The sequence below is a fragment of the Astatotilapia calliptera genome, chromosome 16, assembly GCF_900246225.1.
Source record: "Astatotilapia calliptera chromosome 16, fAstCal1.2, whole genome shotgun sequence".
NCBI lineage: Eukaryota > Metazoa > Chordata > Actinopteri > Cichliformes > Cichlidae > Astatotilapia > Astatotilapia calliptera.
In genome coordinates, this window is record NC_039317.1 from 13,623,063 (window position 1) to 13,645,846 (window position 22,784).

General features: G+C 41.4%; 1 protein-coding gene across 4 annotated transcripts; it reads left to right on the forward strand.

The window, feature by feature from the left end:
* The first annotated feature begins 742 nt into the window (after positions 1-742).
* On the forward strand, positions 743-21,877 carry dcbld2 (discoidin, CUB and LCCL domain containing 2). 4 transcript variants are annotated; one of them, XM_026145996.1, is made up of 15 exons: positions 744-1,162; positions 4,832-5,056; positions 6,899-7,036; positions 10,054-10,105; positions 10,190-10,262; positions 12,401-12,534; positions 12,706-12,746; positions 13,315-13,515; positions 15,855-15,979; positions 16,471-16,618; positions 17,567-17,707; positions 17,796-17,886; positions 17,990-18,039; positions 18,121-18,258; positions 19,982-21,877. In XM_026145996.1, the coding sequence occupies exons 1-15, from the start codon at positions 1,060-1,062 to the stop codon at positions 20,374-20,376; spliced, it is 2,055 nt and encodes a 684-aa protein (XP_026001781.1). In that variant the 5' UTR covers positions 744-1,059; the 3' UTR covers positions 20,377-21,877. The 4 variants fall into 4 exon arrangements, with proteins under 4 accessions (XP_026001780.1, XP_026001781.1, XP_026001782.1 ...); XM_026145997.1 differs by having other exon boundaries at positions 18,124-18,258; XM_026145998.1 differs by having other exon boundaries at positions 17,567-17,701.
* The last annotated feature ends 907 nt before the right edge of the window (positions 21,878-22,784 follow it).

The window sequence follows — 22,784 nt, forward strand, 5'->3', positions numbered from 1 at the left end:
CCGACAGCTAAAGCTCCATTTCCAAGAATTATTACTTTGTTTTCATTTAGATTATTAGTATTGTCATATGTATTGCTTTATTGCAGTTACAATCACAGTATCCTAAACATTACTATTATTTACTCTGTAAAAAGAAGAAGACTAAGATGAAGACTGAAAAATAAAATCACAGTGAGATGTGAAATAAAAAGTGTGCAAAAAAATTAATAAAATGTTAAAAGCAGTAAATTCTATCGTTTCATTGTCTATCTTTTTTTAAATAGCACCTCCTTTGTGTTGAGCACTTTAATCCGTAAAACCCAGCATGATTTGGTCCTGTTTCAACTTTTAAATCCTATTCAGTGTTTTAATAATGGAATAGAACAATATGGCTTTATACAGCAGATCCTCTGACTTGCCCTTGCAGGATGTGATCAGTTATTATTGACACCTGTGCTGTTCCTGCTCTGCCATGTCCAAACGTGTGCGAAAAAGAGATTCTCACAAAGAGAGCTTTTGTTTTTGAAACATGAGTAGACTACTCTCTGCAGGACTTTTACCTGGATAAAGGATTTCATTTCGCATTTACTAAGACTGGGAGAGTGTGGTTTAAGAAGCAAACAGAAGCACGGATTGTAGGGTCTGCAGGGTGTTGTCTAAGTGTTTCCTTTTGGTGACCAGGTGGATTTTTGGGGGGTGGACGTTTTTATTATATGAGTGCAGCAGGTGCTGAAGGTTGGGGTGGGGGGTGCTTGCAGGCAGTACAAGACCATTTAGACCACTTGGGGGACTCGGGTATCCCAGTCCAGGAGGAGGAGCCTCGGTGGAGTGGAGGAAGTAGCTCCACAGATTGGATAAGTGTGTGTGCGTGTGGAGCGTTTACCTCCATAGTGTGTTTGTCGCAAACCACTGGACTATTGAGCGATAAGAAAAGAGAAGCAAAGAAAAAATCCTCAGGAAGACACCACCCGCGGACTGTATCTCGAAGAGATGAAGGGTTGCCTTTCTTTTTATTTCCACGGTACAGGTTGAATCAGCCGGCCAGGAAGCAAGCATTATGCATTCAGACTGCAGGCTGCTATGGGCAGAGCGGTAATGGTGGGCAGGGGACCGACAGGGGCCGGGGTTCTCGTCTTGTCGATACTCATCATTCTCACCACGGAGAGCTGTGGAGGGCAGAAAGGTTTGTACCACTCGGCAGTGCAGTGACAACTGGACGAGCTGTGTGTGACCGCGGAAACCCGCGGCCATGCCGATTTAAAGTGTAAACACAGACGTGTCGATGTTTCGTGGGATGTTTAAAGTGTGTTGTCATGGTCAACAAAACTTAAACCTACCTTACATGGCCCTGTGTGTGTGCGCGTGTACGTGGAATTGAGCACAGCTCGCCACCGCCCGTCGTGATGTTTTTCTTTTTTGGTGTGAGACGGTTGTAGTAAAACCAGGCAAACCGGTTCCTACAAAAACTGATACTGTTGGGAAATAACTGCCGCCTTATAAAACGGGTGCTTACCGAATTAACGTGCTGCATGAAATGTTTTGGCTAACGTTGAAAGCAACAGTATGCTGCTTATGTGCTTTTCCTGGTGCCCCTGTTCTCTTTAAATTGACAGACTTTTTTAATGGAGTCTGGTTTTTGAGGTCTCTACGAGAGGACCGCACGTTTGGGTGCTTGTGGCCTTGTTGCCTTTTTCAGGTAGCCCAATTTTTACTTTAAAGCTAGCATAACAACCCCGGGTAACAATGTATTTTGGTTGGAGGATGCTAACCTGCGCTATATTATAGCTAAATGCAAGTATGTATGTATGTATGTATGTATGTATGTATGTATCTATCTATCTATCTATCTATCTATCTATCTATCTATCTATCTATCTATCTATCTCTTATTTTTTTTTTTAAAAGTCAACAGTCCTCAGGTGGCCTCAGATTGGGGGTGGGGTAGCAGTGGGGGTAATGCTGTAAACACGTGGACATAGTGTGTCATAACTTGCAGTTCACGTTAACTGTACATTCACATTAATAGATGGGTGTGATGATAGACATTTGCTTTTAGTATTGTTTCTTGAGCCTGAGAGCTCTCCTTTTATGAAAGTAATCTGCACTCCTGTTAAGCACCATACAGTTGCTCGGTAACTTTTGTGAGTCAGGGTGAGGGAAGCTGCTTTGTTTTTGTCCTGTTCATCTGGATAATGTCCACTGAGAGGCTCTTACGTAACTGCAGGTCCACAGAACATCGAGTTAGCACCATGAAGCGTGACTGCTTAGTGTTATCTCAGAGCCACACACAACATCCACAGACTCTGAGGCTTTGCTTTCTCTCTCACACACACGCTCTGTTGAAACACAGCTTTTAATTTTTGAAAAAGTCTCTAAATCATCTTACATGTAATCGTTAACTTTCAGGTTCATGTGTTGTTCTCTGGAGAACAGCCAACATTTTTTTTTTTTTTTTTTTGTCTATAAAAACTAAACAAGAAGTAATACTTAGCCCTTCACTGAACACCATTACTGCATTGGATTACATAATTTAACAGGCACTGTTATTAAAAGTATGGCAGCATTAAAAACTTTGTTTTTGTTGTTGACCAAATGCTATAAGTTTTCAAAAAGTAAGAAGTTCAAGTGTCATTACATCTGAATTTCTTGTGTATAGATTTTGCATAAAGTATGGCAGATATGTTAAAGTGAGAAACTGGTCATTCTATAAGTGTTTCACAAGCTTGTGGGCGACTTACAGTGAAATCCCTGCTGGACTCAGCAGCACTGGACACTTCTGCATGTGCCGCAAAGGTCATTATAAACAACAGGAATCAGTCGCTCTGGAAAGCAAGCTGGGTTATGTGAGGACACCCTCACTAAATTAGCCCAAACATCTTTTTCTGTATTATGCTCTGCTTAAAAAAAAAAAAAAGAAAAGAAAGAAAGATACTAGTTCATATTGGTCAACATACACTCACCAGCCACAACATTTAGCTACACCTTGCTAAGTACTCGATTGGACCCCTGCCTTAATTCTTTATGGCATAGCTAAACCAAGGAAGCATTCCTGAGGGATCTTGGTCCATATTGACATGATTGAGATCTATCAACTGTTCAGCCTGTTTGAGCACAGTCAACTCATGTTATAGAGTCCAGTATGAGATGATTTGAGCTTTGCGACATGGTGGTTTATCTTGCAGGAGATGGCTACACTGTCACTGATGTCAAAGGTAGTACTCAGGTACATGATGCTCGGTTGGTGCTGAGGTGGCAGTGTACAAAAAAAAACCTATCCCCCACACCATTACACCACCACCAACAGCCTGAACTGTTGATACAAGGCAGGATGGATCATTTATTTCCTGATTGTTTAAGCCAAATTCTGATCCTACCTCCTAGACTCAACAGACCAGGCATTATTTTGTGGGTCTGTGAGTTGTAGCCTCAGTTTCCTGCCCCTAGCTGACAGCTGTGGCACCCAGTGTGGTCTTCTGCTTCTGTAGCCCCGCTACTTCAAGGTTTCATGTATCAGGCATTCAGAGATGCTCTTCTGTGCACGTTGGTTGTAATGAATGGTTATTTGAATTACTTTTGCCTTCCTGTCAAGTCAAGCCTCTGACATCATCTGGGCATTTTTTGCCCACAGAACTGCCACCCACTGGATAATTTTCTCTTTTATGGGTCATTCTCTATATTCCCAAGAAATGGATCTCAGGAAAATCAGAGTACATCAGAAGTTTCTGAAATATTCAATTCAGTCTAGTCCATCGGGCAACAAAAAGAACGTTTAAAGTCCCTAAAATCACGTTAATTCCTCATTATGATTCTTAGCTTGGTCAACTTTACAATTTCTCTGTCTAAATGCATTGAGCTGCAGTCATGTGATTGCCTGATGAGATAATGGTGTTATCGATATGTTGAACAGGACAGCTTTCGACATTTTCCAGGGTTCACATGCATTGTCATTGTTAGCCCCTTTTAAAGGCGATGCTTGCCTCGAGTTCTTCACCTTTTTCTCAAAGACACCCTCTGGAGGAAGCTCATTTGCATTGCTTGTATGCAACGTCATTGTTTCAGTCACTACCCACTGCTTGTGTCCATAGCACAAGGTAGGAATGTAGACAGACAAGCTAATCAACAGTTTTACTGTCACATCTACATTACTACACTACTTTAGTTCTTCCGCTTCACGCTGCAAAACGCCCAAGTGTGACGTCGAGAGCATCACCTGACGAAGTCAAGAGAGCAATCCTGAGACCAGCAAAGTCGAGCCACTCCCCTACTTGGCTGCTCCTAGAAATTCTCTCCATAAAATTCAGAGAATCGCATCAGAACTTTTCTGACCAGTTTATGATGTCATTGTGGTTAGAGCCATCTTTTATATACGGTCTATGGATATAAACATTTTATGTATAACAACTATTTTGTTTACTTTTTCAAAATGCTAATTCAGTTTGAGCAGACTAAAGGTAAAGCCCCAGCCAGATGTGAAGCAATAAGCTGCTAGCTCGTTGCCTGTTTATACTTGTATTGGGGATCATTTTGAACTGCGGGGTAACTCAGCAGGACAGTGCAAGTTGAACTGACTTAAAATAAACCTCAGTTGTCACGTTTTTGCAATTTAATTGCTTAAGGAAACATTAAATCTTACATATCTTTGCTTGTTTTAAGTGAAACTGAGTAAATATATCCTCTATTGCAACAAGATCTCAGTGACCATGAACACAAACTCAACAAAAGCTAGTTTTTGCCCAGTAACCAAGAGATGTGGTGTTACTTTTATACTTTAGATGGTGTAAATCACACCCACTTTTTTTTTTTTTCTTGCGTTTCTTGAAACCCAAACTGTTTTTTTTTTGTTGTTCCACAGGTGATGGCTGTGGCCCCAGTGTACTTGGCCCCGAGAGTGGGACTCTGTCCTCTCTGGGATACCCAAGGACGTATCCGAACAACACTGTGTGCGAGTGGGAGATCAGTGTGCCGCATGACAAGAGGATCCATTTTCTCTTTGCTTTATTGGACTTAGAAGACAGCGACTGCCAGGTCAACTACCTCCGCCTGTACAACGGCATCGGTCCAAACAGGAGCGAGATTGGTGAGGGTGACAGGCGGATGTTAAACTAGACTTAATGTTTTGTAGAGGGCAAATCCAAGTTGTTGTTAAAAATAAACATGCAGTAAACAATACAGAGTAAGGGAATCCTGCTTGTTTCTATATAAAGCAGCAGATCAGTCTGTGATAGGTTTTTGTCAGGTTTTGGACTGATCTTTGGAAAGCCCTTCTCTGTGCGTCATTCTAACACTGCCTATTGGGTGTCAGAGTCTAACAATTTTCTGAAATCGACAGTTCAACATTCACACCCACTCTGTCATGATTGGCCGGTGTCCAAAGATGAGAGAGACTGTACCCACAGTTTAATCATTTTTCTCTAGCTTTCCTTTCTTCTGTCACTCTTCTTACAAATAATGAACTACCATACTACTGAAGAGACTGTGTCATTGTTATTAACCCATTATCTTAATTCTGTTGCGTCTTCCTTTTCTTGATGATGTCTGGCTTTTCACTTCAATGTTGTGTGCGGACGTTTGAAATGCCTGCAAACGCCTCTTCTTTCAGATGAGCTTGGAAAACGCGTCTTATGAGCAGATAATGAACATTATCTGTTTATAGGCACAGGAGAAATGTGGTTATTACATTAAAGGAGTTAAATGTCAGGAAATTGGAGGACCTATTGTCTTTCACTGTTATAACCTCGCCATTGTAAGTTATTAGGCAGATTTCGCCCTGATCGCAGCCAAGGGTGGATTATTTTAAGCTATGGGTGTTTTTGGGCAGTTTAATACGCTAAAGTCCGAGTCATTGCATGATGCTTAGGGAATATAAAGCCTGCTAAGGTCATGCGTTTGTTTCCAACATTGGTCTTTGCTAATACGAGGTGCTAATACATACTACTAATAGAGATGCACAGCAGCGTCTCTGAGCCTTTTTATTATTGAGTTTCTCATATTTTTACCATCAGACGTCTAACCTTGGTAGATCAGAAGCTATCAGAGCAATAAGAAAACTTTGGCCTATTATCACAAGTGTTATATTTAGTATAAACTGAGCAAAACTCGTTTTCATTGCCAAAGCCAGCCATCTTTCGTCCCCCCCGTCTGAATGTGTTGTTACGTTTGTGTTGCTATATCAGATTTAAAGTAACAAATGCTTAAAATAATCAGTTGTAACATTTCTTATGTCTTTGTGCTATTTCCAATCAAATGTTGGCTTTAAATGATTTACAAAATACTGCACTCTGCTTTCATCTCACACAGCCTCAGCAACAAGTTTATGCCTCCTAGAATATTGGTCAAATTCTAGTGAAATGTGCACATGTTGCGCTCACGGTCAAGGTCACATTTGTCATTTTACGTGCAATAACCTGTGAATTGAGCCGGATGAGCTGCTGCCTGATTGTGAAAATTTTCAATAACCAGATTGACATTGTCCCAAGGTTTTTGGAAACACTGTTGCCTTATATCAATCTAAAATATTGCTATGTATGGATGTAAAGCATTGGAAAGTGTATTATAATACATGATGGTGCACATGAATATCTCAACAAATATATCAGTCTGTGGCTGACGAGTCTGCATCATATATGTTGTTGTTGTTATTATTATTATTATATATTTATATTATAATTTAGGCCATTATGACCATGAAGGAGGTGTTAGGTTGCTCTTTATCAGAAGGGTCTTATAAAGACCTGCATTTAACTTGGTGAATCCTGGAGAAAGAAAATTAGATTGAATTTTCCCAGAATATATCCGAAACACTCCTCAAGTCCATCTTACTTAATGAAACTGATGAAATCTTGTTTTTGTGGTTTTGTTTTTTTGGGGCATTAATTTGTGTAACTGACCAGCCTCTTTGTTTCCCTGTTCTGCTTAACAGTGAAGCTCTGCGGGTTGGGTCTGAAGGTTGAACATCTGTTCAATTCCACTGGCAACCAGGCCACTGTGCAGTTCATGAGTGGGACCCACCATACTGGACGCGGTTTCTACCTGTCCTACTCCACCACTGAACACGCAGGTAACGGCAGACTCTCAGCTCACCCACGCCGAAGTCTCTCATTGTCTTCTTATCATCCCAGCCTGCAGTAACAGTCGTGTGGTTCAGAAATCTCAAGTTTGAGCTTGTGTGCACGTCTGCTTCGGCCCCGGGGGTGGGGGAATAAGACTTGATACAGCGATTGTGAGTTTGGGTTAATCACAGCTATTTCGTTCTGCACCTTCACATTATTTTAACAGCTCTGAAGTAATCTGGGTGTTCTGGAAAAGTCTTGCACGCAGATCAGTAACACATGGGTTTGTCTAAAAGCTGGCAACCTGTTACTGTTGGTGTGTAAGAACTGCAGATCTCCCTCCTGTTGGATCATCCAGTTTTCTCTATGTTTGTCAAAAATCCTGCCGGTGTTAGTGGATGAAAACGTCAGTCGATCAGTCCGGGCAAAAGTGATACACCTAACACCTAATTGGCCAACACTGCAACCTCTAGATGGGACTGTCTAAGTTTTCTGTTTCTAATGGGTAAAGTTGGAACAGGTCTGACTTTCTATGGCTGCCTTAAACATCTTTTTGAGGATTGTGCATGCAGTTTTTCCACTGGGCCAATTCAGATGTGTCCAAACACTTGGAACCAAGAGAATCTTTAATGGGGCTGGGCAGGGAGGGTGACTCGTCATTTTATTTTGCTAATTTAATCATCTGCCTCTTAAAGAATTCCATTTGGTAAATAACAAACTGATGTAATGGAGTTGAAAGCACGCGCATGCTAATAAATAGATATTTGGCCATTGTGCACATTCTTGGTGCTAGTTTCTGGGAAATAACCCTTCTTCAATGTCCACTGTGCTTAAAAACAGTGTCACTCTAAGTCATATTTGAAAACTAGTGCTTTTGTATTGCCTGGATATTTAATATCATATATTAGTTGCAACAAGTTAGTCAATTAGAGGCTGCAGAACATCCTTTCATGTGATTGCTCGATTTAGATCCTTTGGCTTTTTTCCCCCCAGTTTAAAAAGAAAATGGTTCTAAATATTTGTGTGTTTGTGCGAAATGCCCCTTCTCACACACCGGCTAATATGTTCTCATACTGACAGTGTTATATGTATGTTGAATGTTTTTATGATCAGGACCAATGTAGATGACATGCATGCCTCATTATCCTATATGCAAACGATATCCATGGTGATAAAAAGACCACACAAAAAAAGAAAGGTGGGAGTTGAATAGAGAACTGTGTGTTCACTTCTGTGGCGACGGCGCTCGAGGCCGCATGAGAGGCTTTTTACGATGTGGTGTTTGCTCACCGCTGAATACGAATTTAAACATGCAGCAAAGATAAGGAGCTGCTCTGCTGTGACTGTCTGGAATTCCAGCTGCAGTATGTGCAGGGTGATCATGCTAGTGGGCATCGTTTCAGATGGCTGTTTTTCTTACATAAATGCGAGAACAGCGAGGGGTGGCATGAGCAGATGCTAACCACTGAATGTGCACAATTTTGGGTTTAGTCAGATTGAAAATTAGCAGCATGCCATGACTGGGGGGAAAAAAGTAAATCTACTGTTTTCTTACTGGATGTGTTCCCACTGGGCTGTGATGGTTAAAGCTGAGTGTAGTTAATGAAAGTAGCAGGGAGGGGGTGAAGGAAAATCCAGACTTTTTGGGAAGTGGAAAAGGGGCAAAGCCACAGTGAAGCCACAATGGCACTGAGGGGTAAAAGGAAGTGAGAGTAATTGAAAAAATATTCATGGTTTGTGGTTTTATTGTAAGACTTGCATCCTGTGAGAAAGTCCTAATTGAGCTCAACTGTGATATATTACACAGTAGTGAGGTTGCAGGATTAGATGAATTGTAACGGACACGAGAAACAGCCGGTGGCAGCTCGATCCAAGGCACTCATGTTAGAGTTCTGCACAGGGACAATGGGGACAAAGCTGTACGTTAGCTTAATTACCAAGGATTTAAAATTAGAGATTTATTTCCTTAGTAAGCATCTCCCTTGTTTCTGAAGACGTGCCTCGTCATGTGGATGCTTTGGAGATAAATGGATAATTGGAGCCACAAGAAGAAAGCCGCAGCAGTGACGTGTGTGCGATGCAGTAATATTTTTGTCTTGGCGGTTATCTCAGCTCGACTGAATCACTGCAAGGCAAACAAGGCCATCAGTGCGCCCAGCCACTTTTTCCACAAAGGCGCTGATGTGCGTGATGTCGTCTTGTAACTGATGCATGCAGATGAGCGTGGGTGGACAGTTTGCACAGCTAAGTAACTGAGTAACCATGGTGATTGGGGGTGTTTGTCATTTTTTTGACTCATTGGTTGGTCTGCCAGATAAAGGGTTTTATTTTTCTCTTTATAATGTGGTGAAGACTCCCACACACTGACCATCTCCACGAGGTTTATTTACACTTCTTAGTAGCCCACATCATCCTGTTGGACTTCACGTCCACACCCAACTGACATACCTCTCCAATAACACACATCCTTCACTGGATGACTTTAACGTGTTCGACCTGGATGTGAAAAACAACCAAAATTGCTCCAAAATGAACTGATTCCAGCTACTTAATGCAATTACTTTGCTGTGTTTATTTGTCTGCTGTGATCCAGTGAGAGTGAACTGAACATCTGCTCGCTTGAACAACACAAAATAAATAAAAAAACATTTCAACCTGAGTGCTCTGGATGGTTGCTTTTAGCCATTCTAGCAGCGGTGCACTCTGTTGAATGGTCCATCTCACCACTTTGCTTCACAGCTGTTTAATGTTTAATGTACCCACCCTCGTGGCACTCTGAGGAATCCCAGTGGGGCTTATGATTCGCTCACTGTCACCGTGAGGCCAAATTTAGTCAGAACGTTGGATTTGTCGAAATGTATGTTTAACATTAATCAGCAATTACGATGATGATTAGCTGGATATGGTAAACGGTTCAAAAGGTAAAGAAACTGAAAGGGTGGATTTAAGAAGAAAATAAAAGTGGGTGATACTTTATCAAGAACATGCAGAGACCAGTTCTGATGCTGTTTATTTGCCTTTGCAGATCTAATCACCTGCGTGGACAAGGGAATGAACTTCACCGAGGCAGAGTACAGGTAAACAGAGTTTGCTTTTTGTGCATGTCGGCGCACTGATTATACTGGTGGATATGAACTGTGAACGTGCCGCTCTCTTTTTAGGAAGTACTGTCCGGCAGGCTGCTTGACATCTACAGAGGAGATTTCTGGAACTATACCCAATGGTTACAGAGAGGTGGGTACACGCCCCGTCTATGCACAGACATACACGTGCATCGCTTTTATTTATGTTTTCTTAGCTACAAGTTATCTTTGTGAAGGAGGCGAAAGGAGCGGTGGCTCAAACGTGTCTTGGATTGATGACCTCACAGCACTCCCGCTGCGTGTGAGGTCACGGACACTAAGTCTCTGGTTGATGACCTCATGTTTAGAGCTTGAGGATGTCTCATAAGGAGCGAAGGGAGGAAGGGAGCGAGAGAGGGAGTGGTGCTGCTGGCTGACGGGAGGATAGGGAGGAGCGTGGGGTTGTGCTTCAGGGAACGAGGCGCCCCACAGGAACAGAGGAGGGGCAGGGTCAGCGGGTGAAAGGGAGGTGAGATAATAGTTTGGCTGAAAATAATAACCTTGTAATCCAGTCCAGCTGCAGGGGAGGTGTGTGTGTGTGTGTGTGTGTGTGTGTGTGTGTGTGTGTGTGTGTGTGTGTGTGTGTGTGTGTGTGTGTGTGTTTGTGTTTGGAGAGCAAAAAGCCTGAAGAGTGAATCAGTGTGATTAGAGGTTGGAGAAACCCTTTGTGTATGTGCATGCCTGAGCCGCTTTTGCTTGTGTGCATGTGATTCATTCATGATTGTGTCTTTGGGAGTGTGGAATATGATGGTGAGTGTGTGTGCGTCTCTCACAAGGATCAGTTTCTACACCCAGATCATAATCCTGCAGCTGACTTTAGTTTTTTTTAAATAATTTTACTTCACAGATTTATTCGGTGATCCATGTTCTGGTATTTATTTATTTATTAAAATTCCCATCTCCCACTTATAACACGTGTTAGCGTGGTTTCCTCTGCTGGAGGCAGGGCACTGTGGTTTGGAGCATTACTTTGTGTTTGTGTTAGGGGTTTTGGCTGGCTCTCTTAAGGATGCGGTATGTGTTTTTGGGGAAGTTTAAGAGTCACACGGAAAGTGTTGATTGCTTGTGGCAGCCTCTAACTGCTACGTGTGTTTGTGAATACATGCGTGGGCTTGTCACTATTCCCCCCCCCCCTCCCCCACAATGCCAGCGTGGGTCTTTCCCGTAAGACGATTTTCCCCCTCGCACCACCAGCTGCTCATCGGAAGGAGCTCGTGGCCAGAGCGGGATCAGGTTTTGTCAGTTTCTCAGTGATGTGGCACCAGGTTTTGACAGGAATGCAGCTGGGAGGGAATCATTACCTTCATTGCCACTTATTATCCTCTGTGCACAGAAGTGACATCATCCTGACTCATCAGCCTTTATCTCCCTCGGTTTGAAGGTTAAGCGATTATGCTGCAAAGCGGTACTGCCTGTTTCCACTTAGCAGCTTGAAAATGGAGCAAATTTGTAATGGCACCACATGTGTGCCACATAGGAACGCCACTACTACTCAGATTGTCTTTCCTTTCCCAAAACTTCATGATTCCAAAAAGTTTAACTCTTCAAAGTCTGTGTTTGGGAGGTAGTAAAGATATGGTTTTCAATCAAGCATTTTTCTATTGATGAAACAACTTGTGGGTCCTCTGTTTGGGGGGGGGGAATCCATCCTCTGCCTATCCTGGGAGGCTGGAGCCTGTCCCAGCTATCACAGGGGAAGAGGCGGGGTGCATCTGAAAGCCTTTTTCTAGTCTGTTTCTACTCTATATTCAGACTTTATGCTGAAAATCTTTGCAAACTAATATGACCAGTCGTACATTAACAACATCAATGACAATGGCCCAACAGACTACAAGTCACAAGACTACAACATGCGGTCAGCATTCATGCAGACAGGAACGACTGGTAGAAAACAGAAACCTCAAGACTGGATGTTTCTCTTGTGACCTGCGAGGTCTGATAAGGTGAAAGAAGTGGACTTTTTAGGTGATTTAAAGTGGTTATAGTAGAAAACAAAGTCTCTCTGAGATGACACTGTTTAACTTTCATTCAAATTTCAACCTCTTTAAATGTCCTTGAGTGATTTACAAATAGCAAGAATTTGTTTTTAATCTTGTGAAAAGTACATTTCAGATGTTAGTTGTAGCTTTTATTTTGGTGAGTCAGATCTGACTCACTTACTCTTTAGTTAATCTGATCTGGTTTGTAACAACAAAAGGACATAATGATAAGAATATATCAGTTTAATCCTTTGTTCCTTTCGTTCCACAGTCCTCCTCTCTGTGTGTGGCAGCAATCCATGCAGGTGTGGTGTCCAATGCAGCAGGAGGGAATATCAGTGTGGTCAACAGCAAAGGCATCTCTCACTATGAGGGCACACTGGCTAACAATGTCACTTCCACTGTGTAAGAGATTCACCACAGTACACACATGCTCTTCTTCTCTGTTTGCTCCTCTTATTAAACGAAATGTACTTGGTCTCTGTCCTAGAGAAGGTTAAATATATATGCAAATATAAATGATTCTGACAGTTTGGTAATCATAATATTTGCTGGATCTTCTTTCTTACTCCTTAGAGGAACTCGGTCAGATAGCCTGTTCACCTTCACGACCAACGGTGAGTCATCCAGGGTCTTTGCTGTATTGTTTTTCCTATTAAGGACATGATTTTCAGATTCTGTTCACTTGCTGTCGATGACATGTTTTTGTGAGAAATACAAGATACAATTTTAAAATTGATTTGTAAGTAAGTTGCTTAAATGATTTATAGGTTGCTTAAGAAACATCCTCAGTTTATCAAACGGGGGAAAAACAAGGGAAAGAGACACTTGTTTAAAGAATTATGATGAATTTCACTTCCTTACTGTCATTATTTTGGTAGGGGTATTTTTAGGTGCTTGTATGGCATTATTTTGTCAGGGGGCTTTTTAAAAAGTGATTGTCTGTGAAGAAAATATCAATGTCCGAGCTGGAAAATTCTACAGGGCTCCAAATCTTATGTCAGAGACTGGACATCCAAATATTTTGGGGGACGTTCCCCTGGAATTTCTGTTGCTACAGGCATTATCAACTAGGATGTAAATCTTGAAGGTTACCTTTTAATGTAATGCAACCCAAACTTTATTTCATTTCTTAAAGATTTTCTGTTCTTATTACTGAAGCTAAGGGTCTGTTTGTGCTTTCAGGCTGCTATGGAACGCTGGGTTTGGCATCTGGGGGCGTTGCTTATACTCAGCTCAGTGCTTCGTCTGTGTTGGACTGGAGCACTCGTGTGTGGGCACCGTCAGGGGCACGGCTCAAAAAGGAGGGACTGCCATGGGCCTCTTCTCAGAGTGACCAGCAGCAGTGGCTGCAGGTAGATCTCAAGAAGGAGAAGCGGATCACAGGTAAACAAAATTCTAATAACAAAGTTATGTTCATTCAATAAACACAACACATACACATACATTATAGCCACTGTCTCTAATTTAGGTTATAGGCTTAGCTGTAAAATCTCACCAGGCTTCAGTGGATGATTGGCTGGTGATTCTCTGACGTTGTCTTGTGACACCTTCCTTTACACAAACGTTGACCTCATCCTCAGGATAAACTGTGACCACATACTTAATCTGTACCTTTACAAAACAAGGTCACCTTCAGGCGAGCTGATAAAGTTTGCAAACCTTTATGAGCAGTGGCTTCAGTGTTTAAGAAAGTTTGGCAGCTTTTGAGTTACATATCTGTAAATTTCTCTTTTCTTATATGCATTGTTGCTTTGTAATATTATCACAAATCAGTTAGATCAGTTTATTTCAAACATTTAACAGACTAAACTACAGTTGACATATACAGACATTCAACAAAATAAAACACCAACTATTTTAATCAACTGTATATAAGTAACTTAGATTTAATGTTTGAGTAGAAAGAAGTATTAACGTATACAATCCTTCCCCCTCCTGTCTAGTGAATGATCACAATAATATCTTACTTTCAAATCACATACCCATACAGGTGCATTTATACCTATCCATTGATATATACATGTAAAGAGTGAACGTATTAATGTATTCATGTACACATATTAGGGCTGTGTGATAGGACCAAAATCTCATATCCCGATATAAGACTTCTATCGTCCCGATAACGATATAAATCACAAAAATGTAACATTTTCTATAAATTCTGTAAATCTCGGGCAGCTCGACTTGCATGAAGTGTTTCCAGCTGGGCGTCGTGTACCTGGAGTCGAATGTTTTAACCGATGCATGAAACTATACATTTTTAGATATGTTGTAACGGCCGCCGTTTTCTTTGTGAGTATTTATTACACGGCGTGATGCGGGGAAAAGCCTGTTCTAACGTTTGAGTCTGTTTATTTTTTACCACCTGGCGGCTCTTTTTTTGCTTCTCATCCGTAAATACTCTGCAGATTCTTTCACGTGATTCAGTTTATTTTGAAAAGTCTCAACAGGATCTTGAGCTTTATTGTGAAAGGTTTATGTGGAAAATAAACCAGCGGACATGCGATGGTTTTACCGTTGTTGTTGCTAACCACAACGCATAAAAACAGGCGCTTGTCCGTCTGTAGCGTGGTTATATTAAATATAAAAGAAAGAGAGAACTTTAAGAAATTAATATAGCCACTACAGTGACCATCAAAACCATGAAAAAAATATTGCCCGAAACTTTATTTTGCGACACCACGAAACAAACGATAGCAAATGATACAATAGACGTTTTTATATTGTCATCCGATATATATCGAACAGCCCTAACACATATGTACATACACTCACATGCATATGTACATATACAGCTTTGAATGCCTATATGGACATTCAGATACCACTCAGAGCTTCCTCATCAGTATTTTAGGAAAATGTTTGAACATTTCTGTGTATATGTAGTGTGCATGCCATGGGCACAATTATAGCCCCTTCCAGACATTTGTGTTATGAGTCATTATTGTTGTTTTCAATTCAGAAGGCAGTTGCTTACTTCAGAGCCTCTATAAAAGGGGCGGGGCAGTTGCACCACTGGCAGGCCACAAAAAAATATTTTAAAAAAAAATATATATCAAAAATAGAATTCAAACTGGTCGTAGCAAACGGCTGCCCTTCCCTGAGCCTAAATCTGCCGCTGGGTTCTTCCTGTAAAAAGGGAGTTTTTCCTCCCCACTGTTGCAAAGCGCTAACGCAAAGGGGATCGTCTGGTTGTTGGGCTTTCTCTTTATTATTGTACGGTTTTCACCTTACAATATAAAGTGCCTTGAGGAAGTGTTGTGGTGATTTGGCACTATATACGTAAAATAAAATAAGCCTTTTGCACATTAATGAAATAAACAATTTTACAATATCATGACTTTTTACTACTTATGTTATAATATAATTTCTATATAGTGAGGGGAGGTACGCCATCTCATTTACAACAGAGGCAAAGACTTGATCAAAGCTGAGATGATGATTGCATCAAAACAGATTTAAGAGATACCAGAGCTCAAGCTTCACAACAAATGCATTCCATGTAAACCATTTACTGCATGTGGCGCTTGAGAATGCCTGATGCAAGACTGTGGTTTCCATAGAACTCAGTATCTCTTCTCATCTCTGATTTAAAAACGGCAGGCGGTAAATACAGGATGTAGTAAATGGGGAGTGATTCTGGACACAGCCGCAGTCCTGAGCTTTCAGTCGAGTCAGCTGTACGACATCTTCCTGTTTCCTCTCTCTGTGCATGCGTCCAGGAATCATCACCACTGGTTCTACCCTCAGCGAGGAAAAGTGCTACGTTTCAGCATACCGGGTCCTGTACAGTAACGACGGCAAGCAGTGGTCCGGCTACAAAGAATCAAATTCTGTACAAAACAAGGTAATCAATAAACCCTGCTCGCTCAACAGTTACAAAAACAAAAAGAGTGCAAAGCAAAATGACGTAACCCCCTTCTTCCAATTGGTGCAGATGGACCAAAATATCACTTTAGAAGTCTGCAGAGACACTAATATGGATTGTTACCAGAGCAGCTACTATTGACTAAGAGATGTTTATGGCAGGAAATTGGAGCAGTCAGTGGTTTGAGTTAAGTGCTGTGGTAGACAAGTCTGGACACTCGGGCATTAATAATGGATGGATATGGATTTAGTGGCAGAGTTCTTGGGCTGAAACTGCTGTCTATCAGTTCCTTTCTACTGGGATTCTCAGTCTCATATTGTGTGGAGGAAAGTAATTATTAGCTTGCCAAGTTGGAAAGTAATCAGCTTATAGTGCATTTGTCCTCAAACTGAATTGTTCCTGCAGCTGTTACTACACTTGGGTTCAAACCTCTGACACAAATAAGAGAGCTTGCTATTATTTTGTGTTAGATTTTTCAAGGCAACAACAACTACGGAGACGAGGTGAGGAATAACTTCATTCCACCAATCGTGGCCCGGTTTGTGAGGATCAATCCCATCTCATGGTACAAGAGAATTGCACTCAAGTTGGAGCTGCTTGGCTGCCAAGTTCCTTCAGGTAAATGGGGTGTTTACTGGCAGATCAGCAAAGTGAGCTGATCAACACAGATGTATGTATTGTGCAAACGTTTCGAGACACCACTCATTTCTTTATATTTTGCTAGGCTTTCTCTCCAAAGTTTTTCTTGTACCTGATTATTATTCAACTACTTAATACTGTCATATGAATAATTTAAGCAAAAAAAAAAAAACGACACCAAACTCGGATGAACTATAATTGTCTCAAACTAACCAAAGAGCCAATTTTCAATTTAGATTTAAATTTAAAATCTTTGTTACTAGTTACTAGATGGTTTCAGAGGAAGAGTGGTTGGCCCGAAACCTGAAGTCTTAAGGAAAGGAAACATGGAGAAAAGAGATGCCAAATTACAGAATAAGAAAACTAAAAAATCAGTGGAAGGGGAGGTCAAACAGCAGTGACCATTTTACATGTAAAACATGGTGGAGCTGCTTTCATGGTTTGGGGCTGTATTTCAGCTAGAGGTGTTGTCAAAGTTGGTGCAGTAAAAACATATCTGAATGGGGGAAAAAAAAACACAATGGAACACCCCTAAGTCATGAATTGACCTCCCAGGGCTTGGATCTCATTACTGAAGGAGTGTTGAATCATCTTGATGGAACAGAACAAAAGGCAGCCAACATCCAAAGAAGAGGTTTGAATGTCTTTTAAGATGGACAGCTATTCCTGAAGGCTGCTTAAATATATTATACAAATGCTGCCTAGTAGAGTTCAGGCTGTGTTGAAGAATAAAGGTGGTCATACCAAATGTTGACTTTCAAGCCCGTTAGAATTGTACAAACTGTGGATTTCCATTGAATATTTCCACATTTCATTAACTTGCTAGAAAAAAATGTTTCCATTTTCCCAGCAACAAATAAAGAACTGCAGGGTGGCTTGAGACATTAGCACCGTACTGGAAGTACATTTGTATTCATTTATTTGCAGAAAGGCGCACGACAGATTTGAGGCCAAGGATGTCCCCTCCCCGTCGTACTCCTGGCGGCACAAAACATCCACCTCACCTTGGCCAAACAACACCTACCCCAAACATAAGAAACACCACCATGCCTCCCCACACTGGTAAAGGTGCGTGCAGTTTTTGACAACAACACTTAAAAACAGTATTTTATATTATAATAACTTTGTGCATCCCCCCCCCCCCCCCCCCTTTTAGATGTGACTCTGGCAGCAGTCCTGGTTCCCGTGTTGGTCATGGTCGTGACTCTCATACTGATTGTGTGCTGTGCTTGCCACTGGAAGAACAGGTATTCATCTTCTTTCTTCGTGTTTTTGTGTGTTTGTTTTTGGGGGGGGGGGGGTTTGGTTTTTTTTTTTTTTTGCCCTTTTGACTTTACTCGTCTCTGGCAGGAAAAAGACTTCTGAGGGAACGTATGATCTTCCTCACTTGGATAGCACAGGTACGTCATCGCCGTGCAGGACAGCTCAGTTTGCCTGGATGTGTTTTGTGGACTTACTGTTGCACCTCTGTGCATCTGTAGCAGACTGGTGGAAAAGCATGAAGCAGCTACTGCCCTCCAAGATGGTGGAGACGGAGGATTCGGTGCGATACAGCAGCAGTGAAGTCAGCCGGCTAACGGGGAGGGGTGTCGTACCAGGGCTACATGCTGAACCTGCAGGTAAATGCTGTCGCCTGCAGTAGCTGCTGAAGTAACCAGGCGTTCTTAGTACAGTGCTAATTTTGTCGAATTAGGTTTGTATTTATTGACATGCAGTGTTGGAAAAATGCATCTGCAGCCACCCTGATTTCTTTTTTTTAAATATTGTTTTTATGCATATTTGTTACACTTATACATTTCAGATCATGAAACTAATTTTAATCTTAGACAAAGAAAACCAGACTAAACACACAGTGCGGATTTTAAATGATGATTTCGTTTATTGAGGGGGAAAAAGTGATTCAGACCTACCTGGCCCTGCGCGAAAATGTAATTGCCCCCTAAACCTAATAACAGGTTGTGCCACCCTTGGCAGCAAAAACTATAACCAAATGTTTGCAGTAACATAACGACTAATCTTTGACATCACTGCAGAGGAATTTAGGACGGCTCTTCTTTGCAGAATTGTTTTAATTTAGACACATTGGAAGCTTTTCCCAGCATGAACAGCTTGTTTAAGGTCTTCTCATTGTCCTGCTGCGTAACCCAGGTGTGCGTGAGCTTCAAGGACTTCCGGAAAAAAACAGAATTCAGGATTCCACCAATGACTGCAGTTAAGTTATCCTGAAGCAGCCCTAGTCCATGACACTACCACCACCATGTTTGACTCTTGGTTTGATGTTGTTCTGGGGTCTTTTTTTGACCTGGATGAGTTGTCGATGTGCAAAGTTTTGTTGAAATTTCTCCTATTGTGGATTGTGTGGTTCACTGGAACCTTAGAAATGCTTTTCTAGCCCTTTTCTACTTTAGCTCCAGACTGATAGTTGTCAGTGACTTTGTTTCACAGCTGTTTCTTTAGCTTGCAGCATGATGTGTTGCTTTTTGAGATCTCTTAGCCTGCTTCAGGTTCGAAAGGTACAACAGGTTCTGTTTGAGTGATTTCTTGATTCAACAGGTCTTAATCAGGTCTGGTTGTGGAGAGTGACATTTTCCACAGGTTTCCAAAAAATGTCATTAATCACAGTTAAGTGGGGGAAATAGTATTTTAGCCCCCTTAATAAATGATATAATTTAAAAACTCAAAATTTTGTGCTTACTTGTGTTAAAATTGGTTTGATCTGAACCAATTAAGTGTGACAAATATGCAAAAAAATAACAAATTGGGAAGGGGGCAAATATTTATTCACAACACTGTAAAATGTGTTTCTATCTAGTGTTTTCTTTTTCACACAAATCCAGAATCAAAGACTTTCACTTCCTGTCTGTAGCACACATTCAATATCTGAGTGGTATTTATCTGATGTCCTCTAAATAAATCACACTTCTTAACATGTCTAAACTATTTTTATCAGTTAAATGTTGGTTTTGTTCTTTCTGTAGAGTATTTGGCTAAAACAAAAAAAAAAAGGATTGAATAACATACTTTTATATATACCAGTTTTTCCCACTTCAGGGCAGAGTTAAGTTTTGAAGAGATTAGATATTCAATTAGTTCCACTAATTGCAGGGTTAGCGGTTTGATTTCCCACATCCTGGATTGCTGCTACAAACCTCTGTGCAGCTGCAGATTGCTTCTATAAAATTAGAAAGTTAAAGGCTTTTGTAACATAGAAATTCAATTGTTAATCGGTTTCCTTAGTTGCTTAGCATTCTAGAGAATTTGGGAGCAATTTCAAGAAGTAACCTGGTATCTGTATGATGCCCTTGATTTTTAATATTTCTTTACTGTACACTTTCCTTTCAGAATATGCCCAACCACTCGTAAGTGGCGTAACAACATTAGGAGCAAGGTCAACCTTTAAACCAGATGATGGGCCTTCCCCAAGATACTCTGATCCAGACCTGTATGACGCCCCCATCTCTTCAGGTTTATGCCACGCCTACGCCGAACCCCTGCCATCTTCAGGATCTGAATACGCTACGCCCATTGTGGTTGACATGGGTTTGAAGCAGCCCTCGACTTTGTGTAATTTCATGGGCACCAGGCCCGGCTCACTGCATCCGTGGACAGACAGTGGCCAATCAGGGAGCACTGCATACGATAGACCCAAAACCTCCACTGAACTTGCCACACCCACTGAGGATCTGACTTATCAGGTACCTCAAAAAAGCACTCAAAAGCCAACAGGACAGGGCTGAAAAGCTTGAATGCACATGGCCTTAATCTGCCCCTCACTACCAACGCGACCCAGAGGATAAAGATGGGGTTGAGTTGAGAGCCGTTGAGCTTTGTGCTTGAGTCTTGAATGAACACTACCTTCGCTTTAGATTCATCCGGAGATGTCTGTTTCCTAATTGTTTCTGCATGGCCACAAACAGCTTGTGTAGTGCCATTAGAGTCCTATCACTGAAATCACAAAGATGAATGTGCTCGTGCCAGGCGTGAGTCGGAAATGGATGAACGGAAAGAGTGGAGGGTGAAAAGAAGAAAGCTGACTACTATTTGATAAAGACTTTGTCCCTGTTTTGTGATTTTTATTTTTCTCTTTTTAAAGGTCTTGCATCCTGTGAAACTGTGATTTCCATTCTGCCGCTGTCTGTTACACACTAAACTAGATCCAACTGAAATGTACCCGATGATTTACATCCATCGAATCTGAGGGTTTTCGTACTGAATTAATTGCATGTTGAGGAGTTTCTCGTTTGCAGCGAGACTCTTGCTTTCCACGGTACGTCGTTGTCTTATTTTGTTTTAAAAGCATGACTTGAAATTGTGTATAGTTCTAGTAATTCCATTACTGCAATCCTGTTTAAAAACTCAAATGATTTATGAATATTTATTTTTTATTTCACATCCTGCTGATAAGGAGAGACTCTTTAATAGTAAGCATCCCGCCACTCAGTAACGCGCTGTTATCGACACCTGACTGACAATAAATTTTGTTTTATAGATGTATAAAAGAAAAGGTCAGGAGAATCAATCCAGTGAACGTCCAAAAATCCTTTGAAAATACTCTTTGTAGTATTGGGAGACCAAACGTTGCCTTTTCTGTGTTTATGCAATGTTGATTCACAACAGAGCCGACTTTCACAATCGTGCCAACATCCCAAGTTTAGCCAAATAAACATTTGCGCAGTCTTAATGATTTATTTTTTTCTGTTTTCTACATTGTTGGATGAAAGAAAAGGTACAAGTAAAAAGCGGTAGATGAGCAAACATGTTACAGCTGTGATAACTTTATAGTTTGTGTGTTTCTTAGATCGTGTTTTGTGGATCGTGGTGATTGTCTGGTGATGAAATTGGGTGTTGTGACTTGTTCCATTATTCGTATCTCTGTGCATCAGTGTCTGTACGTGCGTAAAGCTGTCGTCATATTTTGGCCTTGTGGGGTTTTTGGACAATTTACAGTGTGGCTTATAGTAGGACGTCGTCTGTAGCACCGATAGACCTGCGTTCCTCTCCTTCGCCTGTGCTACTCATGTGCAGGTGGAGGAGAAATGCAGAACAAGCTGCTTCATATCTTTTACAAGAACAACAACCTGATCCTAAAGGTGTTGTTCCAACAGCTGTACCACTGTCACGCTTTGATCGTGCTCAGTAACCAGTTTTCCAGAGCTCCAGGTGCTCCCTGGTCACAGAAGGGTTGAGTTTGTGGCTCTCACTGATTGTATATAGAAATAAAGAGTTTTTAAAAGAAAATGTTGTAGTTCTTGGCATTTTTCAAGAAGATTTACTAATTATTTGTCTGTTTCTGTTTAATGTTTGGTGAAAGAGGTTCTGGGTTGAATCCAGCCCGGCGGCCTTTCTGTGTGGAGTTGGATGTTCTCGTTGTCTGTGTGGGTTCTCTGGGTTCTTCTGCAGGTATTCTAACTTCCTCCCACAGTGCAAAGACATGCATGGGTTTAGGTTAATTGGTGACTCTGAATTGACAATAGGTGTTAATGCGAGTGTTGGAGGGTTAACAGTCTTTGTGTTAACCCTCCAACAGGTTAGTGGCCTGTCCTGGGTGTACTCTCCCTCTTGCCCTATGACAGCTTGGATTGCCTCCATCCCATCTATGACCCCGAGCTGGATAACGAAGAGAATGGATGTATGTTTTTCCTTTGTTTTTGTTCTTTTTTGTGAAAGCTTTTTAACGTGACAACCCCACACCATAAAAGATGCCTCCCCCTTTAGTCTGAACTGTGAGCTATCAACTTGCTAAATACTGCCACGTGTTATGTTCATGTTTTCTCCCCACCCCAGAAAGAGTAACATGGGTATCAAACTACTTCCTCAGGATTTGCTTGTCCAGTGTGTTGGACTGCCAGTGTAGCAGTTAACACACGGAAGACTGGCAGGAGACAAAATCCCAGTCTAAGAAGCTAGAGTACTCCCGGCCCCAAGCCTGGATAAACGGGATTGTGTAAAATCGAATCTACAATCAAATGTGGCTCAATCTGCTGCGGTGACCCGTTGGGAAATAAGAGAGGGGCTAAAGTACCTTCAGTACGTTTATTTGACAAAAACTGCAAAATTACACCCACTTTTTTTTCAACCTGCCCATGCTTGTAGTCTCAATTTGTAAGTCTGAAGGTAACTTGGTACAGCAATATGCTAACAACTG

Excerpts from the sequence above, each read along its gene's own strand:
- dcbld2 (XM_026145995.1), top strand. The coding sequence starts at position 1,060 with ATGGGCAGAGCGGTAATGGTGGGCAGGGGACCGACAGGGGCCGGGGTT. Across the intron at positions 12,747-13,314 it reads GTTCACCTTCACGACCAACG|GCTGCTATGGAACGCTGGGT; the intron begins GTGAGTCATCCA and ends TTGTGCTTTCAG. Across the intron at positions 18,259-19,981 it reads GCTACATGCTGAACCTGCAG|AATATGCCCAACCACTCGTA; the intron begins GTAAATGCTGTC and ends CTTTCCTTTCAG.